The sequence below is a fragment of the Schistocerca nitens genome, chromosome 2 (genome assembly GCF_023898315.1).
Source record: "Schistocerca nitens isolate TAMUIC-IGC-003100 chromosome 2, iqSchNite1.1, whole genome shotgun sequence".
Classification (NCBI taxonomy): domain Eukaryota; kingdom Metazoa; phylum Arthropoda; class Insecta; order Orthoptera; family Acrididae; genus Schistocerca; species Schistocerca nitens.
In genome coordinates this window covers 857602194-857630056 of record NC_064615.1, presented here as the reverse complement: position 1 = coordinate 857630056, position 27863 = coordinate 857602194, and the positions used below count along the sequence as shown (strand labels likewise).

The window sequence follows — 27863 nt, the reverse complement described above, 5'->3', positions numbered from 1 at the left end:
CTGTTCATACAATATCTGTCTCTGCTGCTTGAATTTTATCATTTATGTTGAAGGCTCAATCTCCACATGTGGTTAATCACGTCATCAGTTTGGGAGCTATTTTACCTGCACTTTAAATCTGCTCATCTATACTTTCATGGGGCTCCAGTCATACGTTTACAATCTTGTGTGTAATAAGATCTGCTATGACTACTTAATTTTATCAAGCAGTGTATTAAGGTAGACCAGTTATAAATAAGCCTTCAGTAATATTTTTTTATTATTCAAGACTATTTCATATTTACTGTTTTGCTATTTTTATTACTGATACACTTTTGCCATCAGCTAACAAATTTTAATATATTTTTGATGGATAGTATGATGACATAACTGAAGCCAGCAGCACATAAACTGTTGCACCTCATGTTGGTCATGAAATACTCTCCTGCAAAGGGTTTCTTGAGGTGCACAATCACATGGATGTCACATGGTGACAAGTCTTGAAGGTGGATGTTCCATGGCAGTCCAATGCATACCTACTGATGTTTGTTGTGTTCTTTTTTGGGAATGAGACATGCCATTGTCTTGGACAAGCAGTAAAATTCTGATGTGGCTGTTGCTCCTTTTTTAGTGGTAGCCAGATAGAACTTGATAAAGAATGATGCAGTATTAGACAGCATTAATGGCCCAACATCTACACAGGAAATTAATTAGCAGAATTCCTTAGTGTTCTCAGAACACCATGAATAAGACCCTAACAGGAAAAAAAAACTGTATCTTGGTTTCCATCAACACCCCTTCATCACCCCTCTGTCACTCCATACTGACTTTCTTCAATTAAAGGATGTAATGTTGGGTGTAAGTGTCTTCAAATTTGATGAGTTTCATTAAAAAGCACCACATTGTTCCTCATATTTTCTGGAAAGCTTGCAAGAAATTGTAGCTCTTGCAGCATTCTGCTCTCTGTTAAGCAACTTTGGAACCCAACAAGTTGACATTTTTCAGAGTCGCAGCTAAGTCCAAATTACTGGCTGAACACTTAATGTACCTTCTACATCTACATCTACATCTACATCTACATCCATACTCCGCAAGCCACCTGACGGTGTGTGGTGGATGGTACCCTGAATACCTCTATCGGTTCTCCCTTCTGTTCCAGTCTCGTATTGTTCGTGGAAAGAAGGACTGTTGGTATGCTTCTGTGTGGGCTCTAATCTCTCTGATTTTATCCTCATTGTCTCTTCGCGAGATATACATAGGAGGGAGCAATATACTGCTTGACTCCTCGGTGAGGGTATGTTCTCGAAACTTTAACAAAAGCCCGTACCGAGCTACTGAGCGTCTCTCCTGCAGAGTCTTCCACTGGAGTTTATCTATCATCTCCGTAGCGCTTTCGCAATTACTAAATGATCCTGTGACAAAGTGCGCTGCTCTCCGTTGGATCTTCTCTATCCCTTCTATCAACCCTATCTGGTACGGATCCCATACTGCTGAGCAGTATTCAAGCAGTGGGTGAACAAGCGTACTGTAACCTATTTCCTTTGTTTTCGGATTGCATTTCCTTAGGATTCTTCCAATGAATCTCAGTCTGGCATCTGCTTTACCGACGATCAACTTTATATGATCATTCCATTTTAAATCACTCCTAATGCGTACTCGCAGATAATTTATGGAATTAACTGCTTCCAGTTGCTGACCTGCTATTTTGTAGCTAAATGATAAGGGATCTATCTTTCTATGAATTTGCAGCACATTACACTTGTCTACATTGAGATTCAATTGCCATTCCTGGGCACCATGCGTCAATTCGCTGCAGATCCTCCTGCATTTCAGTACAATTTTCCATTGTTACAACCTCTTGATACACCACAGAATCATCTGCAAAAAGCCTCAGTGAACTTCCGATGTCATCCACAAGGTCATTTATGTATATTGTGAATAGCAACGGTCCTATGACACTCCCCTGCGGCACACCTGAAATCACTCTTACTTCGGAAGACTTCTCTCCATTGAGAATGACATGCTGCGTTCTGTTATCTAGGAACTCTTCAATCCAATCACACAATTGGTCTGATAGTCCATATGCTCATACTTTGTTCATTAAACGACTATGGGGAACTGTATCGAACACCTTGCGGAAGTCAAGAAACACGGCATCTACCTGTGAACTCGTGTCTATTTAAAGTTTCTACGAGATTCCAGTAACAGTTGTGCCAATCACATTTGAATAATTCATGGATACCTTTGATGTTTTACACTGTGGTTGTGATACTAAGATGATGAAAGTGGGCCATGTTATCAACACATTCTCATCCTTTCTTGACCTTTTTACACCAGTGCTTCATGCAGGATGATGAATGGATTCTTTCCTCAAACTATGGAAGTAAATGACAGCAAATTTCAGAAGAACAAGTTTCATAAGTAAAGTAAACAAATTTTTAGTCCACAAATTTGAATGTTACTTAAGTCTTAATTTACTAAAGAAGCACACACTGTGTGAAATTCTCCCATGCACATATGCAATGTATACTGCCAAGAGAACTTAGTTACTATCATGAAACCAGAATCATCCTTGCCAAGTGAACTTGCAGATAATCAAGAAACCACAATAATTCAGGCATCCAGTGTCACTTACACCACACAATATCTGTCATGTTTTATCTTGATTTGTTTTCATTTTGTTTTCTGTGAAACAGTCTTTGTTCATGATGAATAACACATCTGCTTCATGAATTTCATGAGCAGTTACTTTCCCAATAGGTAACAAGATAGCATCATTTAAACAATAAGATCTATCTGCTGTAGCTTAAATTTTTTACAAATATTAGAAATAGGAGAGGTCCAGTCATAAATACCTGAGCATATCATATTCTAACTTCTCTTCATGTAACATTGCTCCCTTGATGGTTATAACCTCTCACCTGTTTTCAAAGTAGGAGAGTAAGGTTGCAAGGGCAACACCAGTGATACCTAGCATTTCATATTGATCATCAAAATGTGATTTGCAGTCAAATGGTTTGTTAAGGTCATAAAGTGGTACTGCTGTTAGGCCCTTCTCATGTGCTCTTTTTATCTTTCTGACCAAACAGACACTGCCACAGCAGCTGGCCTTCCTTAAGAAAATCCATGATGGGCACCATGGAATATATCACTATTTTCAATGTATTTGAAAAGCAGATTTTTCACTACAGACTCCATCACTGGCACTCATGCAGGAATTATCAATAATGTCTGGTGCCTGACATTTGAGGAGGATTGCCTTGTTTGTAGACTGGTGCTGCTCAAGCTAATTTTAAAGTGTTTGGCACAGCACCAGAGGAAAAGCATTTGTTTATTACTCTGGCTAGTAGTTTTGCAATTTCAAAAATAATTTTATCCAGGACAGCATATGATATGCTATAGATGTATGGACTGTCACAAGACTTGTAAGCTATCATAATGCTTATGATCTCATTATGATACACTTTCTTTCTACATATTCATAAAAATATTTAGAGTCTGTAAATGAATGTCGAATCTTCTGTACAGCTTTCTCATTATTCTCAAGAAGGATTCATTAAATTTATGAAGATCACTGTAATTTGGAGATGCTATTGGTTTTGTCTGTGCTCATTAAATGGCTTATAGTCCTTTTCATTGTAACTGGTGTTCTAATCCATTTTAGCTTCTTCAGTTTCTTTCCTGTAGGTTTTTTCTTGCTTGTGTATGATTCACACTCCTTTACTCGGCTGAGCAGTCAGCACAAAATTGAGATCAACTCAGTATGTTACATCAACTGCCTTGACATTGAAACTATTGTCATCATGCACAGCCAAATCTTATGAGCTCTTTGTTTATTAACATGCATGGAGCATGTCAAGGAACCCAATATTCATGCCATAAAAATGCTGAATCATAACACGTTTGCTGTAGTTGTGGTCAACATTATTTTGTTCCTTGGAGCAAAATCAACATAAATCACATCATCTAATGTTACATCAGTTTTCACAGAATAAATAAATAAATATAAACACACAACTTACTCCTCTCTCTCGCACTGTGTACCTATTCTTGCACAGCCTCAGAAGTGATTTTTCCATTACCCTTTATTTGATGATCAGCTGCAAGAGAACTCTTGTTGTTGTTGTTGTTGTTGTGTCCTTCAGTCCTGAGACTGGTTTGATGCAGCTCTCCATGCTACTCTATCCTGTGCAATCTTCTTCATCTCCCAGTACCTACTGCAGCCTACATCCTTCTGAATCTGCTTAGTGTATTCATCTCTTGGTCTACCTCTACGATTTTTACCCTCCACACTGCCCTCCAATGCTAAATTTGTGATCCCTTGATGCCTCAAAACATGTCCTACCAACCGATCCCTTCTCCTAGTCAAGTTGTGCCACAAACTTCTCTTCTCCCCAATCCTATTCAATACCTCCTCATTAGTTACATGATCTACCCACCTTATCTTCAGCATTCTTCTGTAGCACCACATTTCGAAAGCTTATATTCTCTTCTTGTCCAAACTAGTTATCGTCCATGTTTCACTTCCATACATGGCTACACTCCATACAAATACTTTCAGAAACGACTTCCTGACACTTAAATCTATACCCGATGTTAACAAATTTCTCTTCTTCAGAAACGATTTCCTTGCCATTGCCAGTCTACATTTTATATCCTCTCTACTTCGACCATCATCAGTTATTTTACTCCCTAAATAGCAAAACTCCTTTACTACTTTAAGTGTCTCATTTCCTAATCGAATTCCCTCAGCATCACCCGATTTAATTTGACTACATTCCATTATCCTCGTTTTGCTTTTGTTGATGTTCATCTTATATCCTTCTTTCAAGACACTGTCCATTCCGTTCAACTGCTCTTCCAAGTCCTTTGCTGTCTCTGACAGAATTACAATGTCATCGGCAAACCTCAAAGTTTTTACTTCTTCTCCATGAATTTTAATACCTACTCCGAATTTTTCTTTTGTTTCCTTTACTGCTTGTTCAATATACAGATTGAATAACATCGGGGAGAGGCTACAACCCTGTCTCACTCCTTTCCCAACCACTGCTTCCCTTTCATGCCCCTCGACTCTTATAACTGCCATCTGGTTTCTGTACAAATTGTAAATAGCCTTTTGCTCCCTGTATTTTACCCATGCCACCTTCAGAATTTGAAAGAGAGTATTCCAGTTAACATTGTCAAAAGCTTTCTCTAAGTCTACAAATGCTAGAAACGTAGGTTTGCCTTTTCTTAATCTTTCTTCTAAGATAAGTCGTAAGGTTAGTATTGCCTCACGTGTTCCAACATTTCTACGGAATCCAAACTGATCTTCCCCGAGGTCCGCTTCTACCAATTTTTCCATTCGTCTGTAAAGAATTCACGTTAGTATTTTGCAGCTGTGACTTATTAAACTGATAGTTCGGTAATTTTCACATCTGTCAACACCTGCTTTCTTTGGGATTGGAATTATTATATTCTTCTTGAAGTCTGAGGGTATTTCGCCTGTCTCATACATCTTGCTCACCAGATGGTAGAGTTTTGTCATGACTGGCTCTCCCAAGGCCATCAGTAGTTCTAATGGAATGTTGTCTACTCCCAGGGCCTTGTTTCGACTCAGGTCTTTCAGTGCTCTGTCAAACTCTTCACGCAGTATCTTATCTCCCATTTCGTCTTCGTCTACATCCTCTTCCATTTCCATAATATTGTCCTCAGTTACATCGCCCTTGTATAAACCCCCTATATACTCCTTCCACCTTTCTGCCTTCCCTTCTTTGCTTAGAACTGGGTTTCCATCTGAGCTCTTGATATTCATACAAGTGGTTCTCTTCTCTCCAAAGGTCTCCTTAATTTTCCTGTAGGCAGTATCTATCTTACCCCTAGTGAGACAAGCCTCTATATCCTTACATTTGTCCTCTAGCCATCCCTGCTTAGCCATTTTGCACTTCCTGTTGATCTCATTTTTGAGACGTTTGTATTCCTTTTTGCCTGCTTCATTTACTGCATTTTTATATTTTCTTCTTTCATCAATTAAATTCAATATTTCTTCTGTTACCCAAGGATTTCTATTAGCCCTCATACAGTAAAGCTGCATGTCCTCGGGAAAAATTACGGCTGTAGTTTCCCCTTGCTTTCAGCCGTTCGCAGTACCAGCACAGCAAGGCCGTTTTGGTTAATGTTACAAGGCCAGATCAGTCAATCATCCAGACTGTTGCCCCTGCAACTACTGAAAAGGCTGCTGCCCCTCTTCAGGAACCACATGTTTGTCTGGCCTCTCAACAGATACCCCTCCGTTGTGGTTGCACCTACGGTACGGCCATCTGTATCGCTGAGGCACGCAAGCCTCCCCACCGACGGCAAGGTCCATGGTTCATGGGGGGGAGAGAACTCTTAGCATAACAAAATTTTTGCTTTTTCTGTTTTGCACTACTTACCAATTTGTGTCCATATAGTTATGGACTTAATATCTATATTTTAGCAGGTTTTCATGATTGTTTTTGACACTCACACAAGCTGGTCATCTCAAACACTCTAACCTTATATTTGGTCTGTGCAAAACATTTAGGATATTTGCATGCTTACTTGCAGAGATTTCTTTGAAAAGACTTTTCAATATAAATGGCAATCATTTTCCAGTTTCTACACATGTTGTGTTTCCCTATTTATCAACATAGGTGATGCTTCTTATCTTTGCTTTGTTGACTGTGGTTTCACAATTCTAACCTAGATTGTTAACATAGTACTTTGCTTTTATTTTATTTATTTATAATGAGTAGTAAATTTTTTCACTTCTTTCATAATATTATTCAATAATTCAACTGAGTCCCTAGACCACAGGTTGCCCAGTCAGTCAAATTATTATCTCAAATTTATTATTAAAATATTTCCTCATATTGTTTAAGTATGGCCTATGTGGCCTATGTGTCAAGTACGATTGTTGATTCAGCGGAGGTTTGTTGGTCTGTGTGTAGTCAATAGGGATCGAGGGAAAGAAATCATGTGTTGACTGTTGGCCACTGCCAAAGGGACATTGGCTCCACGCACAAGCTATCTCTCTGGGACTAGCACCCAGCTTGGACTTTTTAGCTCCAAAATGAATAACTTACATTTCTAATGCATCACTTCTTGGCCCCACCAAGACTGGCTGGCACCTCACAAATTGACCTTGTCACACCTAACTGTACTCCACATAAGAAATAAATTACTTTTGGTTCATAAAACTATACATCTTATGGTTTAATGTCTCCTAAAGATGGACATACCTTGACTGTCTTGACCAAACTCTCTCTGCACCTGAACACTAATTTGTGGAGTTTTAGCATGTTTTGCAGTATTAGCATCTCTGTGATTTTTTTTCTGTTAACCAATTACATAATTCTCACAAAGTTATTTTAGACACCACTGTATGACAGGGTCTCCACTGTTGCTGAGACCTGTCAGACCAATGTGAAAACACACAATCAATTTGAAAAGATATTCCTCACCAAATTTTATGTGTTACATATTTTAACAGATTTAGCACAACACTTTTTCTTTCTGTGCAACAGTTTAGATATTTCCTAACACACAATTCAGTACATCAGATCTTTGCTGGTTGCAAACAGGTGAGCAACACTTCATTCCTCTGACATGGCTGGTATCAGGCTTGCTATGCCTGGTTGGTCTACTAGATTGACCATAGATGTTGCTTTCCACCTCCATATTTTTGTCTGTTTGAATAACTTTTTCTGTTGGATACATTTGTTGTAGGGACTGAAAGGGCCTGACCAGATGAGAATACTGAGCTACAATTGCTTGTGCCTGTTTCAGGGCATTCACTATAAAAACATTCATATTAGGTAATATAAAGTTTTACACAACATTTATCTAACCACCACAAAATCTGGAAAGCTCATTAACATAAAATAACAAGCAGTTTAATGTATCATAACCACAGGCTAATAATTGCAGTATACACCACAATAGGCGAACATTGAATCATAGAAGTCTGCAGAAAACCATGAACATGGAAAACTGTGCCATATTTTACATTGTTGACCAATAAATAATATAAAATAAAAAAAAAAATTAACACATCATCAATAGAGAACCAGTAACAGCAGAATGGGTAAGTCATGAAAGCTCAGTAACTTCAAATGTGGGCTAGTCTTTGTATGTCACCTGAGTAACAAATCTATCAACCATTTTAAAGCTGCCCAAGTTGACTGTTGGTGATTTGATTGTGAAGTGGGAATGTGAAGGAACAGGCACATCTAAACCAAGACCAGCAGACCTCAGGTATTGGCAGATAGGGACCATAGAGCATGGCAGTGGGTGGGTGTAAAAAGATTACATGAAATCAGCAGAAGGAAGTGCTTGTGCATTCTGAAGTGTTACCAGCAGTCCAGCCAGCACAATGAACTGTGCATATGGAGTTAAAAAGAATGGGATACAAGGGTCAAGCCATCCTTTTCTGTAATCCGTGCTAAACAATGCTTACAGTGGATGACTAGAAAAGAGTGATTTGAAGTGATGTATTATGCTATACCCTTTGGCTATCTGATAGAAGGGTTTGGGTTTGATGAATGCTTAATGTTACCTGCCATCATGTGTAGAGCCAGTGGTGAAGTATGAAGGAGGTGGTGTTAGGATATGGGGGTGATTTTTGAGGTTAGGGTGTGGTATCCTTATTGCACATAAGAAAATGCAGATGGATGGGAACACATTTTTCAACACTGAGTACATGCAGCAGAGAAACAGTCTGGAGATTATGTCTGTTTGTATCAGAAAGACATTGCACCTTGCCATAAAGCAGCATCTGTGTGACAATGATTTGTGAACCTAACATTTCTGAAATGGACTGACCTGGCCAGAGTGGCAAACTGAACCCATTGAATTACCTTTGGGATGAGTTACAATGTCAATTTCACTCCAGACTGCAGCATCCAGAATCACTACCTTTTGACTTTTGAGGAATAATGGGCTGCCATTCCTCCACAGACAGTCAGGCATCTCACTGAAAACATCCTTAGCAGAGTTCAAGCTGTAATAAACGCAAAGGATGGACTTGTGGTAATTTGGGACCTTTTCATTATAAATAACAACCCGTTGATCCACTTGTTAAAACAATGAGCACATTTTTATTGTCACACTTCAGACATACGCCATTACACATCGAAAGTATAAGTATCACATAGACAGAACATAATGGCCACCTTGGCCCAAAGAGTTTTTGCATGCCAGAGATGTTATGGCACACCAGTGTTGCCACAGAACCCCCCCCCCCCCCCCCCTGCAGTGCGGAGCATGAGGTTCTGGCTGTTGTGGAGGAAGGGTCCAGGTGTTGCGCTGTCTTCGTCCGGAGGGGGAACTGGGTCGGGCGAGGCCAGGGTTTGAGCCTTTTTGGATGGAAAAATGTAATTATGGTGCCACACTGGTGGGAGAATGCAGTGACCGGTTCCTGAGGTGACAGAGGGGGTGGGGGGAATAGACGGGGACGTGGAAAGTTGGAAGATGTCATCGTCGGTGGAGCGGGAGCGATGGGGAGCGTGGATGACTAAGAGAGAATCATTTGTGGTAGTTATACAGATGTCAGATGGTGAAAAGTGTGAGACATCGATGGAGACGGTAGTGGGTTGTTGAATGTTGGGTGAGAAGTGTGTGACGGGCATAGCAGGAGAGGGTGGGGTGAATGGCATGGACCCCGGACTATGCCCAGCAAGGGTTCCCAGCACTGGGGATGGGAGCGTGGACGATGTGTCATCCCTTGAGGAGGCAGGAGTGTGGAGGTCATTGTCCGTCATGGTTGGTGGCGTCGGGTCGCTGGAGTTGTTGTCATCAGCAGTGACCCACGCCAGCTTGAGTTGAGACACTGACACTGTAGAGGGTTTGCCTTTGATACAGATGTCGAATGTATTCAACGAGCGCCTAAGTACCCTGTAAGGGCCTGTGTATGGGGGTTGCAGGGCGGCGTGCACTGTTTTGTCCCTAAGCATCACAGCTTCACACGTGTCTAACCACTGGTGCACAAATGTTTTAGGTGGAATGTGTGCTTTTGGAGCGGGTGCTCTCTGTGCTCATATCATCTGTCATATGTTCTCAATTAGCACGGGGTATTCGATGGTATGTTGGAGCAATGAAGGCTCGACAAACTCAGCTGGTAGGGTCAACGGCTCGCCATAGAGCAATTCGGCCAATTAGCACTGCAGGTCATCTTTATATACAGAACGGAGGCTTAGCAGTACCCACAGGATGGCGTGTAACCACCGTTCCTCGTGGCACATTAGCACTATCTTTAAAGTGCGGTGCCATCGTTCCACTAAGCCGTTTGATTGGGGGTGGTAGGCTGTCATGCGAATGCAGCCAGTGCCGAAGAGCTCACACTTTTTTGTGAAGAGGACAGCCTCGAACTGACAGCCTTGGTCTGTAGTAATGGTATCGGGGCAGCCGAAATGTGCAACCCATGTGGAGAGGACAGCGTTGGCGACTGTTTCGGCCGAATTATCGGCTAGAGGGGTTGCCTTGACCAATCTAGTTGTTCTGTTGATAAAAGTAAGCAAGTATTGGTAAGCATCCACCTGGGGAAGGGGGCTGACAATGTCGATTTGGATGTGGTGGAGTCTGCCAGATGGAGAGTGGAAGACACCTGAGGGGGGCATGCAGTGGTGTCTGACTTTGGACTGCTGGCATGAAATACAAGTGCGACACCAGTCTTTGCAAAACAAAGGCCATACAAAACGCTCGGCAATGATGCGTGTAGTTGCGCGAATGCTCAGACGGGCGAGACTGTGCAGTGCGTCAAACACTGAGTGACGCAAAGAGGAGGGGACGAGGGGGCGTGGCACGCCAGTGGAAGTGTCACACCATAGCTCCGAACGTGTGCCGGTGATCGTCTTGTGTGCCAGGCCCAGCGAGTGATTATTGTCAGATAAGAAGCTCAGCAAGGAGTCATCATTTGTTTGTGCTCGAGCAAGAGCGTTGAAGTTGATTGAGGAAGATATGCCCGAGATCCAGGAGAAATAATCAGCGGCTATGTTGTCGGATCCTCAAACGTGTTGTACATTAGTTGTGTATTGTGAAATGAGGTCGAAATAATGGAACCTCCTAGGAAGTGGGTCAATCACAATGTCGCTAATCAAATCCAGATGGTCATGCAAATGTCCTACCATCACATGAAATGTGATTCTTCTGAGTCAATGCCTGTGGCAGCAAAAATAGAGTAAACTAATGCGAATGATGTGTTGGGCTGCATTTTTGCAAAAGTCGGCATTTTAGGTAACTTAGTTGGTTTGGAATCCACAATCACTGGGTTTGTAAGAGCCACAGGTGTGGGAGCAGTCAATATGGCATCTGCCGGGGGGGGGGGCTAGTATGTCCTGTATGTTTGAAAGAACGATCTTGAGGCAAGATGGCGGGTGGTATGTATGCGTTGTCTGTGAGTGTTGTGGTACTGCAATCAAACTTGTTGGTTGGAGGGCCTCAAAATGTTCGATGTATAGAGTCCATGCATAGTGCAAGTGGGTGGAATGGTCGGATTCTGACCGTAGAAATCGTACGGTGGTACACCTTGTTGCGTAAGCCACATGACGATACAGGCGGTTCACTCGTACACACACGATTTTTATTGTTTTTGAAATCACATAGAACATGGGAAGAGCATCAAAAACTGTCATCAGGGTCACCAATGTGGTATTTTGGTCCTTATCATTATAAATAACAACCCGTTGATCCACTTGTTAAAACAATGAGCACATTTTTACTGTCACACTTCAGACATACGCCATTACACATCGAAAGTATAAGTATTACATAGACAGAACATAATGGCCTCCTTGGCCCAAAGAGTTTTTGCATGCCAGAGATGTTATGGCACGTCAGTGTTGCCACAGACTCACTCCATATTAATATCTGCTAATGGGTTGCCAAATACTTCTGACCAGATAGTGTACACCTTGAGTCCATGCACATTGATTGAGAAGTCCATTGTGTACTGCCAATGCATAGTGTCCAACAGGTGTGTTGGACACTATGAACAGCCTATTCAATCAACAATTACCCCAGGAGAAACTGAAGAATCACACCATAAACGTAGGTTTGATATCACATGGTCTCTGGATGACATCAAAAATACTTTTCTCTTGCCATAACTTCCCTCTGCTAATTGCAGTCTTACACACACAGGCCCCTTTGTAAAACAGTCCTAGGATAATGAAAGTATGGTAAAAAACAAGACAGTATAGTAACATGATGTAACAATATGATCAGTGGTGGTAAAAGATACCCTCTGCTGTGCATGATGCAGTCACTTCCAGAGTAGGTATATAGATGCAGATGAATTCATTCACTCATCACTTTCTGTAGGTCCTATCAAGGAGCAGAGCATTCAAGGATGTGGAATGAGTCGAGATATACAGGGTGGTCTATTGATTGTGATTGGGCCAAATATCTTATGAAATAAGTGTCAAACGAAAAAACTACAAAGAACTAAACTTGTCTAGCTTGAAGGGGGAAACCAGATGTCGCTATGGTTGGCCCACTAGATGGCGCTGCCATAGGTCAGACGGATATCAACTGTGTTATTTTAAAAATAGGTGCCCCTATTTTTTATTACATATTCATGTAGTATGTAAAGAAATACGAATGTTTTAGTTGGACCACTTTTTTCGCTTTGTGATAGATGGCGCTGTAATAGTCACAAACATATGGCTCACAATTTTAGATGAACAGTTGGTAACAGGTAGGTTTTTGAAATTAAAATACAGAACGAAGGTAAGTTTGAACATTTTATTTTGGTTGTTCCAATATGATACATGTACCCTTGTGAACTTATCACTTCTGAGAACGCATGCTGTTACAGTGTGATTACCTGCAAATACCACATTAATGCAATAAATGCTCAAAATGATGTCCGTCAACCTCAATGCATTTGGCAATACGTGTAACGACATTCCTCTCAACAGCGAGTTGATCGCCTTCCATAATGTTCGCACATGCCTTGACAATTCGCTAATGCATATTTTCAGTCGTTGTCGGTGGATCACAATAGCAAATATCCTTCAAATTTCCCCACAGAAAGAAATCTGGGGGCGTCAGATCCGGTGAACGTGCGGGCCATGGTATGGTGCTTTGACGACCAATCCACCTGTCATGAAATATGCTATTCAATATGGCTTTAACCGCACGCGAGCTATGTGCTTGACATCCATCATTTTGGAAGTACATCGCCACTCTGTCATGCAGTGAAACATCTTGTAGTAACATCGGTAGAACATTATGTAGGAAATCAGCATACATTGCACCATTTAGATTGCCATCGATAAAATGGGGGCCAATTATCCTTCCTCCCATAATGCGGCACCATACATTAACCTGCCAAGGTCGCTGATGTTCCACTTGTCGCAGCCATCGTGGATTTTCCATTGCCCAATGGTGCATATTATGCCAGTTTACATTACTGCTGTTGGTGAATGACGCTTCGTCGCTAAATAGAAAGCGTGCAAAAAATCTGTCATCGTCCCGTAATTTCTCTTGTGCCCAGTGGCAGAACTGTACACGACATTCAAAGTCATCACCATACAATTCCTGGTGCATAGAAATATGGTATGTGTGCAATCGATGTTGATGTAGCATTCTTAACACCGATGTTTTTGAGATTCCTGATTCTCGCACTATTTGTGTGCTAGTGATGTGTGGACTAGTCGCGACAGCACCTAAAACACCTACTTGGGCATCATCATTTGTTGCAGGTCGTGGTTGATGTTTCACATGTGGCTGAGCACTTCCTGTTTCCTTAAATAACTTAACTATCCAGCAAGCGGTCTGGACACTTGGATGATGTCGTCCAGGATACCGAGCAGCATACATAGCACATGCCCGTTGGGCATTTTGATCACAATAGCCATACATGAACACAATATTGACCTTTTCTGCAATTGGTAAATGGTCCATTTTAACACATGTAATGTATCATGAAGCAAATACCATCTGCACTGGCGAAATGTTACATGATACCACACACTTATATGTTTGTGACTATTACAGCGACATCTATCACAAAGCGTAAAAAGTGGTCCAACTAAAACATTCATATTTCTTTATGTACTCCATGGATATGTAATAAAAAATGGTGTTTCCTATTTTAAAAAACACAGTTGATATTCGTTTGACCTATGGGAGCGCCATCTGGCGGGTCAACCATAGCGCCATGTGGTTTCCCCCTTCAAGCTAGACAAGTTTTGTTCTTTTTTAGTTTTTTCGCTTGATGCTTATTTCGTAAGATATTTGGCCCGGTCACTATCAATGGATCACCCTGTATATTAACCTTTGAACATCTGTGGTTTCTGCGTGAACCATCATTTTATTAATTTTTCTTTTTAAGTACCAGTGCATTTCACATTTCACATGAAACCATTGATGCTGTTGCAAGACAAAGACATCTAGTGGTACAGTGAGATACTTCTTTGAATGTAGCGCATTATAGCATTCAGCATAACAGTTAGTGTGGAGATTGGGCTTTGTGATAGTAGGAGATTATAACACTGAGTTTTCTTATGTAGTGAACATACTGAGGAGATCATTGACAGTGAAACTGAGTAAATCTAAAGTTATTGTAACATAAATTTGAATTTGTGCAGCTGCTTTTATGAGTGGTTTCTAAGTAAAACCACTGGAGCAATATGCTCTTTTGATTTATTAAATTTTAGACCCATTTTTGTTTGTTATTTAGGTCTACAATGATTTTTAGGCATTATGAGTTCATGGAAGTTTTGAGATGTGGGATTAGGTCTAGGAAAAATATGGAAGTTGTTTGAAATGTATCTCATGAAATGATTGGTGGTTGAAAACAGTAGGACTCAGTGGTTCCAAATTATATCACCTCCTTAAAACAACTGATCGTGTACTTTTTCCCAATTTCTTCTTATAATCATTGCTTACTATGATAGTAAAACTTAATGCTTAAAATGGAAACTACTTTCTTAAAATAACTTTTTGCCACATTCTTTTTGTATTCATTGCTTACTCTGATGATAAATGTCAAGTTTGTTAAAAAATTGAAACTGATTTTTTTATTTTATTGGAACACTAAACTTTAACATGTGATAAAAGACATCATAGAGATTTAATTGAGATACTGTGCCAACAGGTCTCAATCAATATTCTGCTTAATGCTGTTCATGCTTGTGCATTTTAATTTTAAAAGTAATTTTCTGACAAATATGGTGTGTGTGTGTGTGTGTGTGTGTGTGTGTGTGTGTGTATGTATGTGCCTGTGCATGTGCGTGTGCGTGTAAATTCTGCTTTCTCATTGAATTACAGACATTGACGTTATCATTAGCAAATGGAATTTGGCTACTTCCTTCTAAGTTTCCATATCAAGTCTTTGGTTTATACTATAAAGTTTTGTTGCAGTTCATTTTCCTCACAAGATAAAAGATCAGTAATTCTAAAAATCTAAAATCCTGAGCTGTCACTGTAAGAAATACACTGTTGAGCTACCCACCATGAGATTGAATGGCACCTGGTGGTATTGTGGGCATGTGACACGTTACGGAAAGTATGTGTAACTGGAGCAGAGATGACTGGGTAATGATTACAGCTATGATACAGGTCACAAATGGAGTAAATCCAGTGACATAAGTGACTTTAGTAAGGGACAGATTGTTAGAGCCCAGTGCCTGGGAATAAACATCTTGGAAATGGCAAAGCTGGTCAGCTGTTCATGTAAGACTGTGATGTTGTCATGAGTTCCTAGGGAAAGTGATTGAAGGATGCTGCAACCACAAGTAGGCAAGAAAGCAGTGGAATTCTATGCCTCATCACAATGTGGAGGTCAGGTCTAAACCACGATAGGTAATGGTCTGTGGCAGATCTGATGACAGAGTATAATGCTGGGGCAGGCACAAGTGTTTCGGAGCACACTGTGTAGCACACATTGTGGCTATACGCTCTGCAGCAGATGACCCCTATGTATCTCCTTGGTGACCAAATGACATCATAAATTACAACTGAAGTGGGTACAGGGTCACTGAGACTAGACCAAAGAAATGTGACACCTGGTCACATTACTCACGTTTCTTGTTACACCAGGTCAATGGTCATGTCTGAGTACACTGTCATATAGATGAATGGCTGCTTGAAAGCTGCATCACACCAAGGATGCAGGTTGGTGTGGGCAGTATTATGCTATGACGAACATTCACATGGTCTTCTGCACAACCCATAGTTGCTACTCACCATATAGCGAAGATGCTGAGTCGCAGATAGGTTCATTAAAAAGGCTCTTAGAAAGTGAGCTTACAGCTAACAAAGTCTTCTTCAGAAATAGACAATGTACACACACACACACACTCACTCACACACACACACACACACACACACACACACACACACACACACACACACAAACACTTGTCTACAGTCTGGTCCCAGCAGCCAGAGACTGTGTTCATGTGTATGTAAGCTGCATTTGTGTGAGTGTGTGTGTGTGTATACACATATTGTCTATTTCTGATGAAGGCCTTGTTGACTGAAAGCTCACTTTCTAACAGTCTTTTTGTTGTACCTATCTGTGATTCAGCATCTCTGCTATTTGGTGAGTAGCAACTATTGTTCTCATAATATTGTTAATGTGGACCACGCGTGATATCTTCCATGACTGTGATGGCATCTTCCAGCAGCATAACAGTCCTTGTCACAATACCTGAACTGTGCTACAGTGGTTTGAAAAGCATGAAAGTGAACTTACAATGATATGCTGTCCACCAAATTCACTTGACCTAACCAGCTGGAACACATCTGGGATGCAATCAGACACTGACCCCGCACTCATAAACCACTGTGGACTGTGTGCAGGCATCTGTTTCCATATGCCTCTGAAAACCTACCAAGGCATGCAGTATCACTGTTTTATTGGATTCTAAAGGTGGACCAACACACTATTGAGCAGGAGGTTGTAATATTTTGGCTCATCAGTGTATTTAGGATAGAAGTGGTTCTGTAACACTTCTGTAGAATACTCTCAAAGATACATTTATGACTTAAGATTTCTCCTAGTTAAGAAGGATGTGCTGTGTTCTATTTGCTTGGAGCTCTTCAATCCAATCACAAAGCTGATATGATGTTCTGTATGCTCATATTTTCTTCATTGTGTGGGAGTATTGAACTGTATCAAATACCTTCCTGAAGTCAAGAACACAGTGTCAACTTCAGCACCTGAATCTGCTAATTTTGAGCTTTTTATTGACTTAATATAAGACCAAAATGTCTTAGAATCTTTTTGTTGGTACTTTAGATAGAAATTACTTTTGAATTCGTAGAACTTTTCATACATGGTTTTCCTTTAGCTCCTTTCGGTCTTATTTGTCAACAAAATTTTGATTAAATTTAAGTATGTGATTTTGAAGTAACTTTCTAATACAGCTTGAAATGTTCATTTTTTCCATTCCTTGTATGTGTGCAAAATCAGACTCACGGTATGGTCAGGTGATGTGCACCACACAGGAGAAATTATGTGATGTACTGCATTTAATCAGAAACACTTATCGGTGGATCTGATTTAATTCTCTGTATTGCCAAGCTATCAAGTCAATGTAAATAAGGATCATCAGACTTGCATTGACCTATGAGACAGGGCTAAACTTCTCACTAGTCCAACATCAGCTATTAAGAGTCTTGTAGCTATCTGCAGAAGGGGACTGCCAGTGGGGAGGTGACCATGAGAAAAAGATTGAATAACCAATGAAGGGACAATGTTCTATGACTCAATGTGTGGAATGTCAGAAGCTTGAATGTGGTAGGGAAGCTAGAAAATCTGGAAAGGGAAATGCAGGGGCTCAGTCTAGATATAGTAGGAGTCAATGAAGTGAAATGGAAAGAAAACAACCTTTTCTGGTCAGATGAGTGCAGGGTAATATTAACAGCAGCAGAAAATGGTATAACAGGAGTAGGATTCATTATGAATAGGAAAGTAGGGCAAAGAGTGTGTTAATGTGAACAGTTCAGACTGCTACATAGACTGGGAACAATGACTCTGACGGTGTATTGCTGGCGAAGGGAAGTACTTTGAATAGGACAAAAATGAGAACTTTGATAAATAAAAAATCAGTCTCATTACTTTTCTCACACACCCCAAATATTCTACCAGGCCTGGGAACAACACTAATGCACTCTGGTGGCCTTTTTACTGTCACAGAGAGTTACAACTCAAATCATTTATCTTACTGTGTATGGTGTGTACGCGTACAAAGTTACATTGATATTCTCCATGTCTTCTGGGTGTTTCAGTTTTTTTTTTTTTGTCAGATAGTATATTTCAGCAGGAAGAATCTTTACAATAAACAATTCTCTATTTTAAGATATATTAATATATATTACTAATATTACTGTTGGTGCCCAATATATTTAATTTATTTTTAATTGTGCATAATAATTTAGTGGTCAGGAATTAAAATAGTTAATTTGCATTGCACAGCACCAAAAACTTACACACAAAACAATACTGATAAAAAAAAAAAAAGTTTTCGATCTTTCCCTGGGGCAGGTGTTATGAAACTGTATTTCACTACATGTTCCCACTTTGTTGTGTTATTGGCTGGTTGTAACATCTGAGGAATGAGAAACTTGGAATGCATGTTCTATAAATATTCACTTAGGTTCATGTTGGGTGAATGTGAAAACAAAGAGGCATAGTGTAATACATTGAAGGAAAACACATACATAACCTATATATTGTAAGTCAAGGTTTTACCTCATTGGATCACAACACTAAGACACGATACTTGAAGAGGATAACCTTCATCACCACTGCACATTAATATATTATAGGTTCATAAATGTGTGGGTGGAGATACACAAACAACTATACCCATTGGTAGATCAACCTTGAGATTAAAACATAAGCTTATAGGTACTGTTCACAATGATTCATATCCAGTATGTGTTTCAAGAGGAAGATACAAGTTGAAGGTTGATTTGTAATAAAATATAATCAGTTGGCAATCAAAAGGATGTCATTGTACTGTTCATGGTCTCATTGCAGCCAGAGGTGTTGGCATACTGGAAGTGTAAAAGTCACATAGCCACAATAATGAATGTCTCTTCATCAGTACTTTTCAGAATACATAATGTGTATCATGCAAGTATATTCAACTGCTGATTTAGAATTAAGTGAATGTCAGTGAGAAATTCATGACAGTCATTTCATGGAAAACCTAACACATCTCAGTCATGTGATTGTGGGTGCCTCTCATGTTGTCAATGTAATGAATTTTCAGTAGACCACTGACTTCATTTTCCAGTGATTTACTAGTGGTTTATTCTGTATGTGTGGAAGTTGTGTAAGTAAATCAATTGGTTGTGTTTTGGCAGTCGCCTTGCGACAAGTGTTTGTTGGTTGCAGTACAGAGATTTTGTATGATATGAAGCATAATGTGACACAAGAACTGCATAGCTGTTTTCTTGTCTGTAACTAGGAGCTGCTTTTTGTAATAGAGTTCCCATAATTTAGAGGCCAGTGCTGTGGAACAGTAATGGCAATGATGTGTTACTTTGGCACATGGAAATTCCATTGTACTTCATACATTGCATGACCAAAGTATTGATTGTTGTATTTGTTGTATGAGATGTAACTGAGAAAGCAGCTTTGGTTATGAAGAATATATGTTCATCAGCGAAATTATTTATTTTTGGTTTTGGTTTCCCATAAACCTACTTCAATTTTCTACATAATCACTTTTTGTAAACTTACACTAGCTTCTACAAGCCCTCTGTGCAGAAGGCCTCTGCCTAGGAACTCAACCAGTCGACAGTGGCAGTCTTCAGTTCTTTGTCATTTTCAAACCATTGTCCACCAAGCCTCTGTTTTATTTCAATTGCAAGAACACTGTTATTAATCACTGGGTGCGAGGTGGGGACTGTAGGCAGGATAGTGAAAAATTCCCAACAGAAGTATTGACTCTCACCCATACATTATCATGGAGAATAGTTTTCCTGGACAAAAATTCCCTGCACATCAATTTTTATGGCATGCCACAATTTTTTGAGAGTTTTCTGTTTACCCAGATTCCATTTCAATATAAGTAAAGAAATGCCCTCAACATTTTTTTTCGTGCAATGTTGAACTGTGGAAAGTTCATCACCGGTCATGAATCACCAGTCACATCATTTGTTTTGGTCCATCTATTGCATAATTTTGTCACTGTGGATACTTGACCCGCAACTGCATTCTTTATTACTCTCACTTGTATGGCTACTTTTGAAGTCCTCTCATCATTGTCCAACATTTCCTTGATTCATTACTGTAGATCCATAAATTAGTCACAACTTTTGATGAATCTGAATAGCTGTAGACCTTTTGGCACAAAAAAAGGAAAAGCATTAATGATAGCATATAGCATATATAGGGTGATTATAACTAAACTTTCAAAATGCTGTATGAATAACACCACTGGTCAGAATGACATCAAATTGCAATGGAATGTTATTGGAGAGGGGGGAAACTGTGTGACAGAAGAAAAAAAAAAAATAGTGTGAAAATTGATCAATAGGTGGTTCTGTATGTGTCAGAATACATAGATGAAGACACCTGTCATGCGCACGAACAACTGAAGTTGGTATTCACACCCCGAGTATATGGCTTTTCCTCCATTCATGTCTGCTACATTTGCCATGACTGTCTCAATGCTCTGCTTGTAAAACTGTATTACAAGAATGATGACTGTGTACACATTGCTCTGCAGAAGTTCCGAACACTGAGGGGTTTGAAAAAAAGGCATTGATCTGAAGACTGCCTTGGGTCTGGAGAAAATGATTCAGTAATTCGAAAAGACAGGTTCTTTTGGTGTGCAACCTGGTGGTAGAGGGAGGAAACAAACTGATTTGATGTCAGTGGAAGCATTGGCCACAGCAATGCAGGAGGAGCCGAGCGGTGGTGTGTGAACATGTAGTGCATAGAGAATTGCCCGAACATTGGACATACCCATGAGTGCAGTGCATAAAATCCAATGAAACATCCTTCTTTGCTATCCATTCATAATTACCCATGTACACGAGTTGCTTCCTGTTGACCTGCCAGCAAGAGAGACCTTTGCTTTAGAAATTCTTGCTCACATGGAAGTGGACAATGATTGGCCGTGGAAGACTTTGTGGACAGACGAAGCCCACTTCCATCTAACAAGATATGTCAATACACGGAATTGCTGAATATGGGCAACGAAAAATCCACACACAAATCAACTAGTACCTTTTCATCCTGAAAAGGTCACTGTGAGGTGCGGGTTTATGGCATAATTTATCATAGGGCCACATTTTTTTGAAGAGACAGGTGCTTCTGGTCCTGTTACCTGTATCATCACTGGTAAGCACTATGAGTGTCTTTTGCACAACCATATCATTCCAGCTCTCCAACAGCATGGATCTGTGGATAGGATCATTTTTATGCAAGATGGCATACATCTGCACATTGCAAATTCAGTTAAGCATTCATAAATGCTAGAATTATCAGCCATCCCGCTCACATGATCTTAATGCATGTGATTTCAGACTGTGGGGCTATCTGAAAGATGTTGCATTCAGTGTTCCAATTACAAACTTAGCTGCATTGAAGGCCCACATTCTGAACATGCTGTTTCTTGATTTCATCTCGTTGCAGAAACCGGTGGATAGCATATTGAACATGGTTTGTGCCAGTCACATAGAAATTAATAATCTGATTTGATTTTCATTGATGTTTTTTACACAGTTTTTGGCCTCGGGACAGTTGAAAACTGATGTGATTGATACTTTTTAAGCGGATTTTGGCCTCAGGGCAATTAAAAATTGATGTGACTGATGCTTTTTATGCAGTTTTTGGCCTCAGGACAATCAAAAACCGATGCACCTGGTGCATTTTATGCAGATTTTGGCCTCAGGACAATTAAACACCAATTTTTCCCATACAGTGTGATATGACCTTGCCTTGGTGGATGGGCTTATGTAACTAACAGTATCACATCTGTACACCCATGCACATTGAGTAGTACAGTTTGTTTAGCATCAAACATATACCATAGGCTTTGTTGTGTGATTCATTTGTCATTTGCAGTCGACCACCATTAAATTATGATGCCTACAGTGCCATCTATTGGTACATTTTGTGAGTATTTATTTTTCTCCTGCCATACATTTTCCCCCTTCTCTGGTAATATCCTGTTGCAATTTGACGTCATTCTGAGCAGTGGTGTTATTTCTACAGCAGTTTGAAAGTTTAACTTTAATTATAATTACCCTGTACTTTGCAGATAGTAATAGAAACAATTTTTTTGTTTGCTTACTCCTCTAGTAATATGATTTCTGAAATAAAACACTGATTCCTGTGGCTCTGTAAACAATCAATAGTGTTGCATTCATGCAATTCTGTTTTGAATTGCCAACATGTAAATATAAGCAAAGGCCTTTACTTTTGACTATGCTTCATGCAAAGAGCAATACACATTATTTTCAATCATTCCTGACTGTGTATCTATATTTTCTGATTTATCTGCCAATAAAAAAATTGTCATTTACAGGCACTGGCCAACTTTGTCAATGATTCTGATTTAGAGAGAGGTAGCCTTTATCCACCCTTGCATAGCATCCGTGAGTGTTCATTTAGAATTGCTGTGGAAGTTGCAAAGTTTGGATACAAAACAGGTGAGAACATATTATGTCATTTTTTAAAAAGATTTTGCTCAAAGCTTGTAATATTGTTGAGGCAATGACCAAAATATTGCTTTCATTTATGTTTATGAAAAGAGGAATGTATATTTTTATGTTCCTTTATTTTTATTTCAGGAGTTGCATCAACTTTTCCACAGCCTGAAAACTTGGAGAACTTCATCAAAGCACAGATCTATGATTTCAGTTACACATCTTCAATACCAACTACATACGCATGGCCAAAAACTGAAATAACTAATGATCAACAATAATTAGAGTGTTTCAAATATATTCATTTCTTTAAAACACACCTGTAATGAAACTGTATTGAATCTATTATTATGAAGATATAGCATGTGATGGATAGAAAAGAGCTGAAATGAAGAGAGCAGATAATTCCTACATTTCTGGTTTTAGCACTTTTTCTCCGTTTTCAGTATTTTATAGAAAATAGAAACACATTACTGGTATACATTTTTAGTATTAACAAGGTAATTAAATGGAGTGTTCTTGGTGAAATTGTCTCTGTTAAAGACAACAGTTTGTAATGATGATGATGTTGATAAGATGTTAATCTCTAAGCTACCTTCATTCCTTTTCATACAGAAACCCTTTCATTTAAATATGTTATATACTTGATCAGAGTCAGAGCAAGGAATAATAATAATAATAATAATAATAATAATAATAATAATAATAATAATAATAGAAAGTTTTCAGCCTAAAATTGCGCCACCCAATTTCAAACATGCTGCATAGGAATTTTATCCACTTGATTTCTGTCTTTAAATATCAGCATTTAGTAGTTTTGAGGACGGAATTCCCATGCTTTGAATTTCCATCAGCTTCACTTACTCCCAATTGCTGTGGCCAACTGAAATATTGATCATCACTACTGAACACTCTGAATTCAAATAAACAAATATACCCACTGTCAAACAACTAAGAAAAAGTAATGAAAAATGGTAAAAGTAGTTCTGTCATGGAATGAAGAGTAAGTTTTATGTCTTACAGTTATATTTATTTCTTATTACAATGTCATTATACTCATTAATAATTCTCTATAAACTGCGAATGAATAAATAAATAAATAAATAAATAGTATCATATTTCATGCAAATTAGAAATAATGCAATGAACAGAAGAAAAAGAAACAGAACCAATGTTCTTTATTTTCTCGGCGCTGCAACTACACTAATCCACAATACAAAGACAGGAAATAACACAAAACGATTGCACAAAAAATTACACAACTCTATGATTTTATTTTTAATTGCACTGCAAATTTTATTTATTCTGTTTTTACACATAACTGAACAGCTACCTAAATAAAATATATGTGTAACTATCATAAAAACTTAACTTTGTTGTTAAACATACACCATATTAACCATATCACAATGAAATTTGCTTCAGAAAACGATAAAGTAATAATAGAAAATTAAAATTGCTAGTGGCTACTAGCTTCAAGAAGTGAAATATCAGTACTGCTAACTAATACACAATACTAACATAACTTTTGGAACTTCACTACGTTTGGGTCATGTGTTTTTATATGTGTCTAACAGCACGGCTGATATTTCAGGTACCAGCTTTTATAATGTAAACTATATAGTGTACTCACAAAATGAAAATAGACCCATAAAGTGCAGAAAACAAGTTTTCAAGTGCTGCACTTGTCACATTCAAATTTTAAATACCTTTTAGGTAGTCAAATTTGAGCACTATGTTTATTGTATGTGTTATGTTCAACTTCATCAGTATTTTCAATAGATATCCCAGTTCTGAAATGATAAGGAATTATTGGTATCAAACAAATTATTCTCATTTCAGCAATTGGTACAAAAGGTTTTGTAACAAGACCAGTATTAGCATGTCAACAACAGTTTTTTTATTTAGTAATGAAAAGCTGCAAAGTCTATTAAAAATTGTTGAAATTTGTGAGACCAGGTTGAAGTAAAAACCTGCTACTCAGTTTTTTTGCCTTATACTTTGAAATCAAGGGAAAAATAAAATTCAGCATGGATCAACTTCTCTCTGTCTAACTGAGGTACTCGTCCAAGCTACACCATGATTTCTCACTTTTTTTTTAGGTGAAGTGTCATGGAGGAAGACAGAAGATGGACATGTGCTTTTATTGAAATGGGGGCTAATCAACTTTTGAGATGCTGTATTTCATTTACACAGTGTAAAAAAATGTTGAATATTTTGAGAAGTGGTAGTGCTTAACACAACAAGAGAAAACAGGACAATAATCATGGGTTTAGAAACATAACTTTTAGAGATCTGAACAATTGTTCATACAAGGAGCTCAATCTGATGTCCATCTGTGGCAATGCACTCTCCTGCCATTCAATGTAAATAATCACATGCTCTTTGAAACTGACCCATTTGTTGTAGTATGTGCTGACATGCATGAAACACATCTGTAGTGTTTTAAGTCTTCCTCCAATACATTAATTGAGAAAGTGTGCTCATGCCATCTTTTCACAATTGCATGGTGATTTTCATCAGTCTATACAAGCAGCTGATGAAAATTCAGATGACAGTCTCTTGTAAACCTATAAGTAAATGAAATCTTAGATGTAGACAATGGATTTATACCCCACTTTTGCCTGAGCTATTGAAAGAATTGCAATGAGCAACAGAAATCTTGATGCCTTTGGGCCAAGACACACTGTAGATTAATTGGTCATGGAGTAACAACCAGATATGTGTATGACTCATACCTTCCACTGATGTTAATCATCACACACTGTAAAAGATTGCCATTGGAATAAACTGAGATTTGTGTCAATTCATAATTACAATGATCAATTTTTGTTAACTTTTTTCTTTCTTGCTGGAGAAAATAGAATTTTGTTTCATTTTTATTGACTAAGATTACTGTTTGATCTATGTCTCTGCTTTGTAAATGCCTCTAATTGAAAGAAATGAAGATGTGTTATCTACTGTTTGAGAATTGTTTCCCTTCTTGTTCCTGTGGCTCTGTAAGCTACATTAAACTGTGTATGCTAAATTACTTGAATAATTATTCTAATGTCTCATACATACCTGTGTCTGTCATTTCAATTTCATCACCTAGCTGAATTTTCCTCATGCAAATAATATTCATTAAGCTTTTAGATTTTTGTTTCACACCTCAAATAAGAGAGATAGGTGATGAGTTGTTGGACAGTGAATAACCAAATGCTGATCACATTCTCTCATTTCTTATTTCTTTACATGGAAGTAAAGCATCCTTAAGATATTTCATACTGAACAGTTTTCGATACGTTATGTGATATTCTTGTAAAAACTGTAATTAGTTGATCTGTCTCCCACTGTCTAACAATGCATTATCCAATTTTCTCACTGGTCTGAACAAAAGCTGAGGAAGAGGGTGCTTTGAGGAAAAAGTATTAAATAATTGTTAACTACCTCTTTCACACTAAACTGTAAGGTGTATTAAATTATATTTCTGGTCTCCACCTTGCTTCTCTGTAAAATACGTTGTAATTAGGTGTACATACAACCAGTAGGCTGAACAAAACTTTATTCCATAGAAGCATTAACAACCTGAACACAGTATTTAAGTAACATTCAGCAGGAACCAATAATGTGCGCAAAGAGCTGTAGCAACACACATAGAGAACAGAGGCTAAGAGTAACTGGGCTAGCCTTAAATAGACTGAGTCCCATGACAGTCTCTGATAGTGGTCACACACACACACACACACACACACACACACACACACACACACACACACAGACACAAGTCTGAGGTTCCCTCTGTAGATGACATAGCAATGCTGCATGCACATTCTTTTGAAAGTACATGCATGTGTCACGCCTTCTCACCAACAGCGAAAGTTGTTGTGGCCAGAGACTATCTCACCTAGGCCACTCAGCCCTTGGGCTGCACATCAGTCATCCACTCTGCGCTGTTCTCGACGTCCAGATCACACTTCTGCGAACTGATCGGGTACCAGACCATGCGGTGCCCTTCTGAAGCTCCACTGTGGATCATGGTCCAACAGTGATGCAATCTGTTTTTGATGCTTTGTTGACAACCCTTACAATGTTGTTGACATAGTTACAAATATCGAATTTAAAAGTGTGTGAAAGCAAAGAACCACACATACTATGGACCTCAGTATTTCTCACTCTTGTGTGATGCAAAAAGAAATAAACTGATTGACATGAGACATGAATAGCCTAAATTCTGTACCACAGGTAACTAACAATCACTATGATATACAGGTTAATCTTATGGTGTGTCATTCTTAGTGTTCTAATTTCCAACTTGTGCTAGAAAAGACTTAAAACTAAATGGTTGGGGGGACCCCTTTTAGGGCTATCTTAAAGTAATGCTTATCACTAACGAAATCAGAAATCCAATGTTACCCATCACCACCTACTTCTAAAACTACCCAGACGAATTACCACACTTAGGAAAATTGACACACATTTAATTAAATAGAATAAGCTTTTGTAATTATCCTAGTACTACTGATAAGTAAGTAATGTAACTTAAATTATCTATATGATTATTTGTTCTTTTGTTTATGTATATATTTCTGTTTGAGTAGAATATGAACAATTCCCATCCTCCTTTTTTTCTTTATTTTTGTTTGTCAGGCCCATGCCTCTTTCTGTTTCATTGTTCGCTTCCCTTTCGTGAGGACAGTACCTGTGGACATAGTTGCAACAAATCTCCCAAATACACTGGGGGGGAAACAGTACGGAATGGATATTGGTTGCCATTTCCATCGACAAGGCAGAAACTGTAAACGAGTTTGATGTGTGTAAAGAGAAAACAAATTAGTCTAGTTTTCTCTTTTTTTGTTGATTTGTGTGTTTTTCTTGACCTCATTTCGTCAGGAACCACCTGAAGATGGCAACGTGTAGGTACGTCTGCCGGAATATTGTGGAGAAATTACGACGCTACCCGGTCGGACACCCGAGAACTGTTCAAATTGGAAATACACCGGGAAAACAGATCGCCACAAAAAACAAATATTCTAGAGAGTAATATGGACCCTATGCTACAAACAGCAATACATAAAAAAATTCATAAAAATTAGATCAAACCCGACACTAACAAAAAAATAAAAATAACAAATGACGATGTTCCTGTTCTATAAATGGTTTGATATCTGGCTTCAGTTGTGATTCTCACTTCTCTGGTGTAGGCCTTTACATGGGTTCAGACCATTAAGTTCTATTCTGTCGCCGTTGTTGTTACTACGGTTCTGTCTGCCCCATCGCTTGTC

At 38.8% G+C, this 27863-nt stretch overlaps 1 protein-coding gene across 1 annotated transcript in view; it reads left to right on the top strand.

The window, feature by feature from the left end:
• LOC126234673 (NADP-dependent malic enzyme-like) overlaps positions 1 to 25509 on the top strand; it is a 112653-nt gene extending 87144 nt beyond the window's left edge. The window contains exons 10-12 of the mRNA XM_049943413.1: positions 22479 to 22602; positions 22744 to 23099; positions 24702 to 25509. Of these exons, the coding sequence (XP_049799370.1) occupies positions 22479 to 22602; positions 22744 to 22880 (261 nt within the window). The 3' untranslated portion in view covers positions 22881 to 23099; positions 24702 to 25509. The remainder of the gene's footprint in view (positions 1 to 22478; positions 22603 to 22743; positions 23100 to 24701) is intronic.
• The last annotated feature ends 2354 nt before the right edge of the window (positions 25510 to 27863 follow it).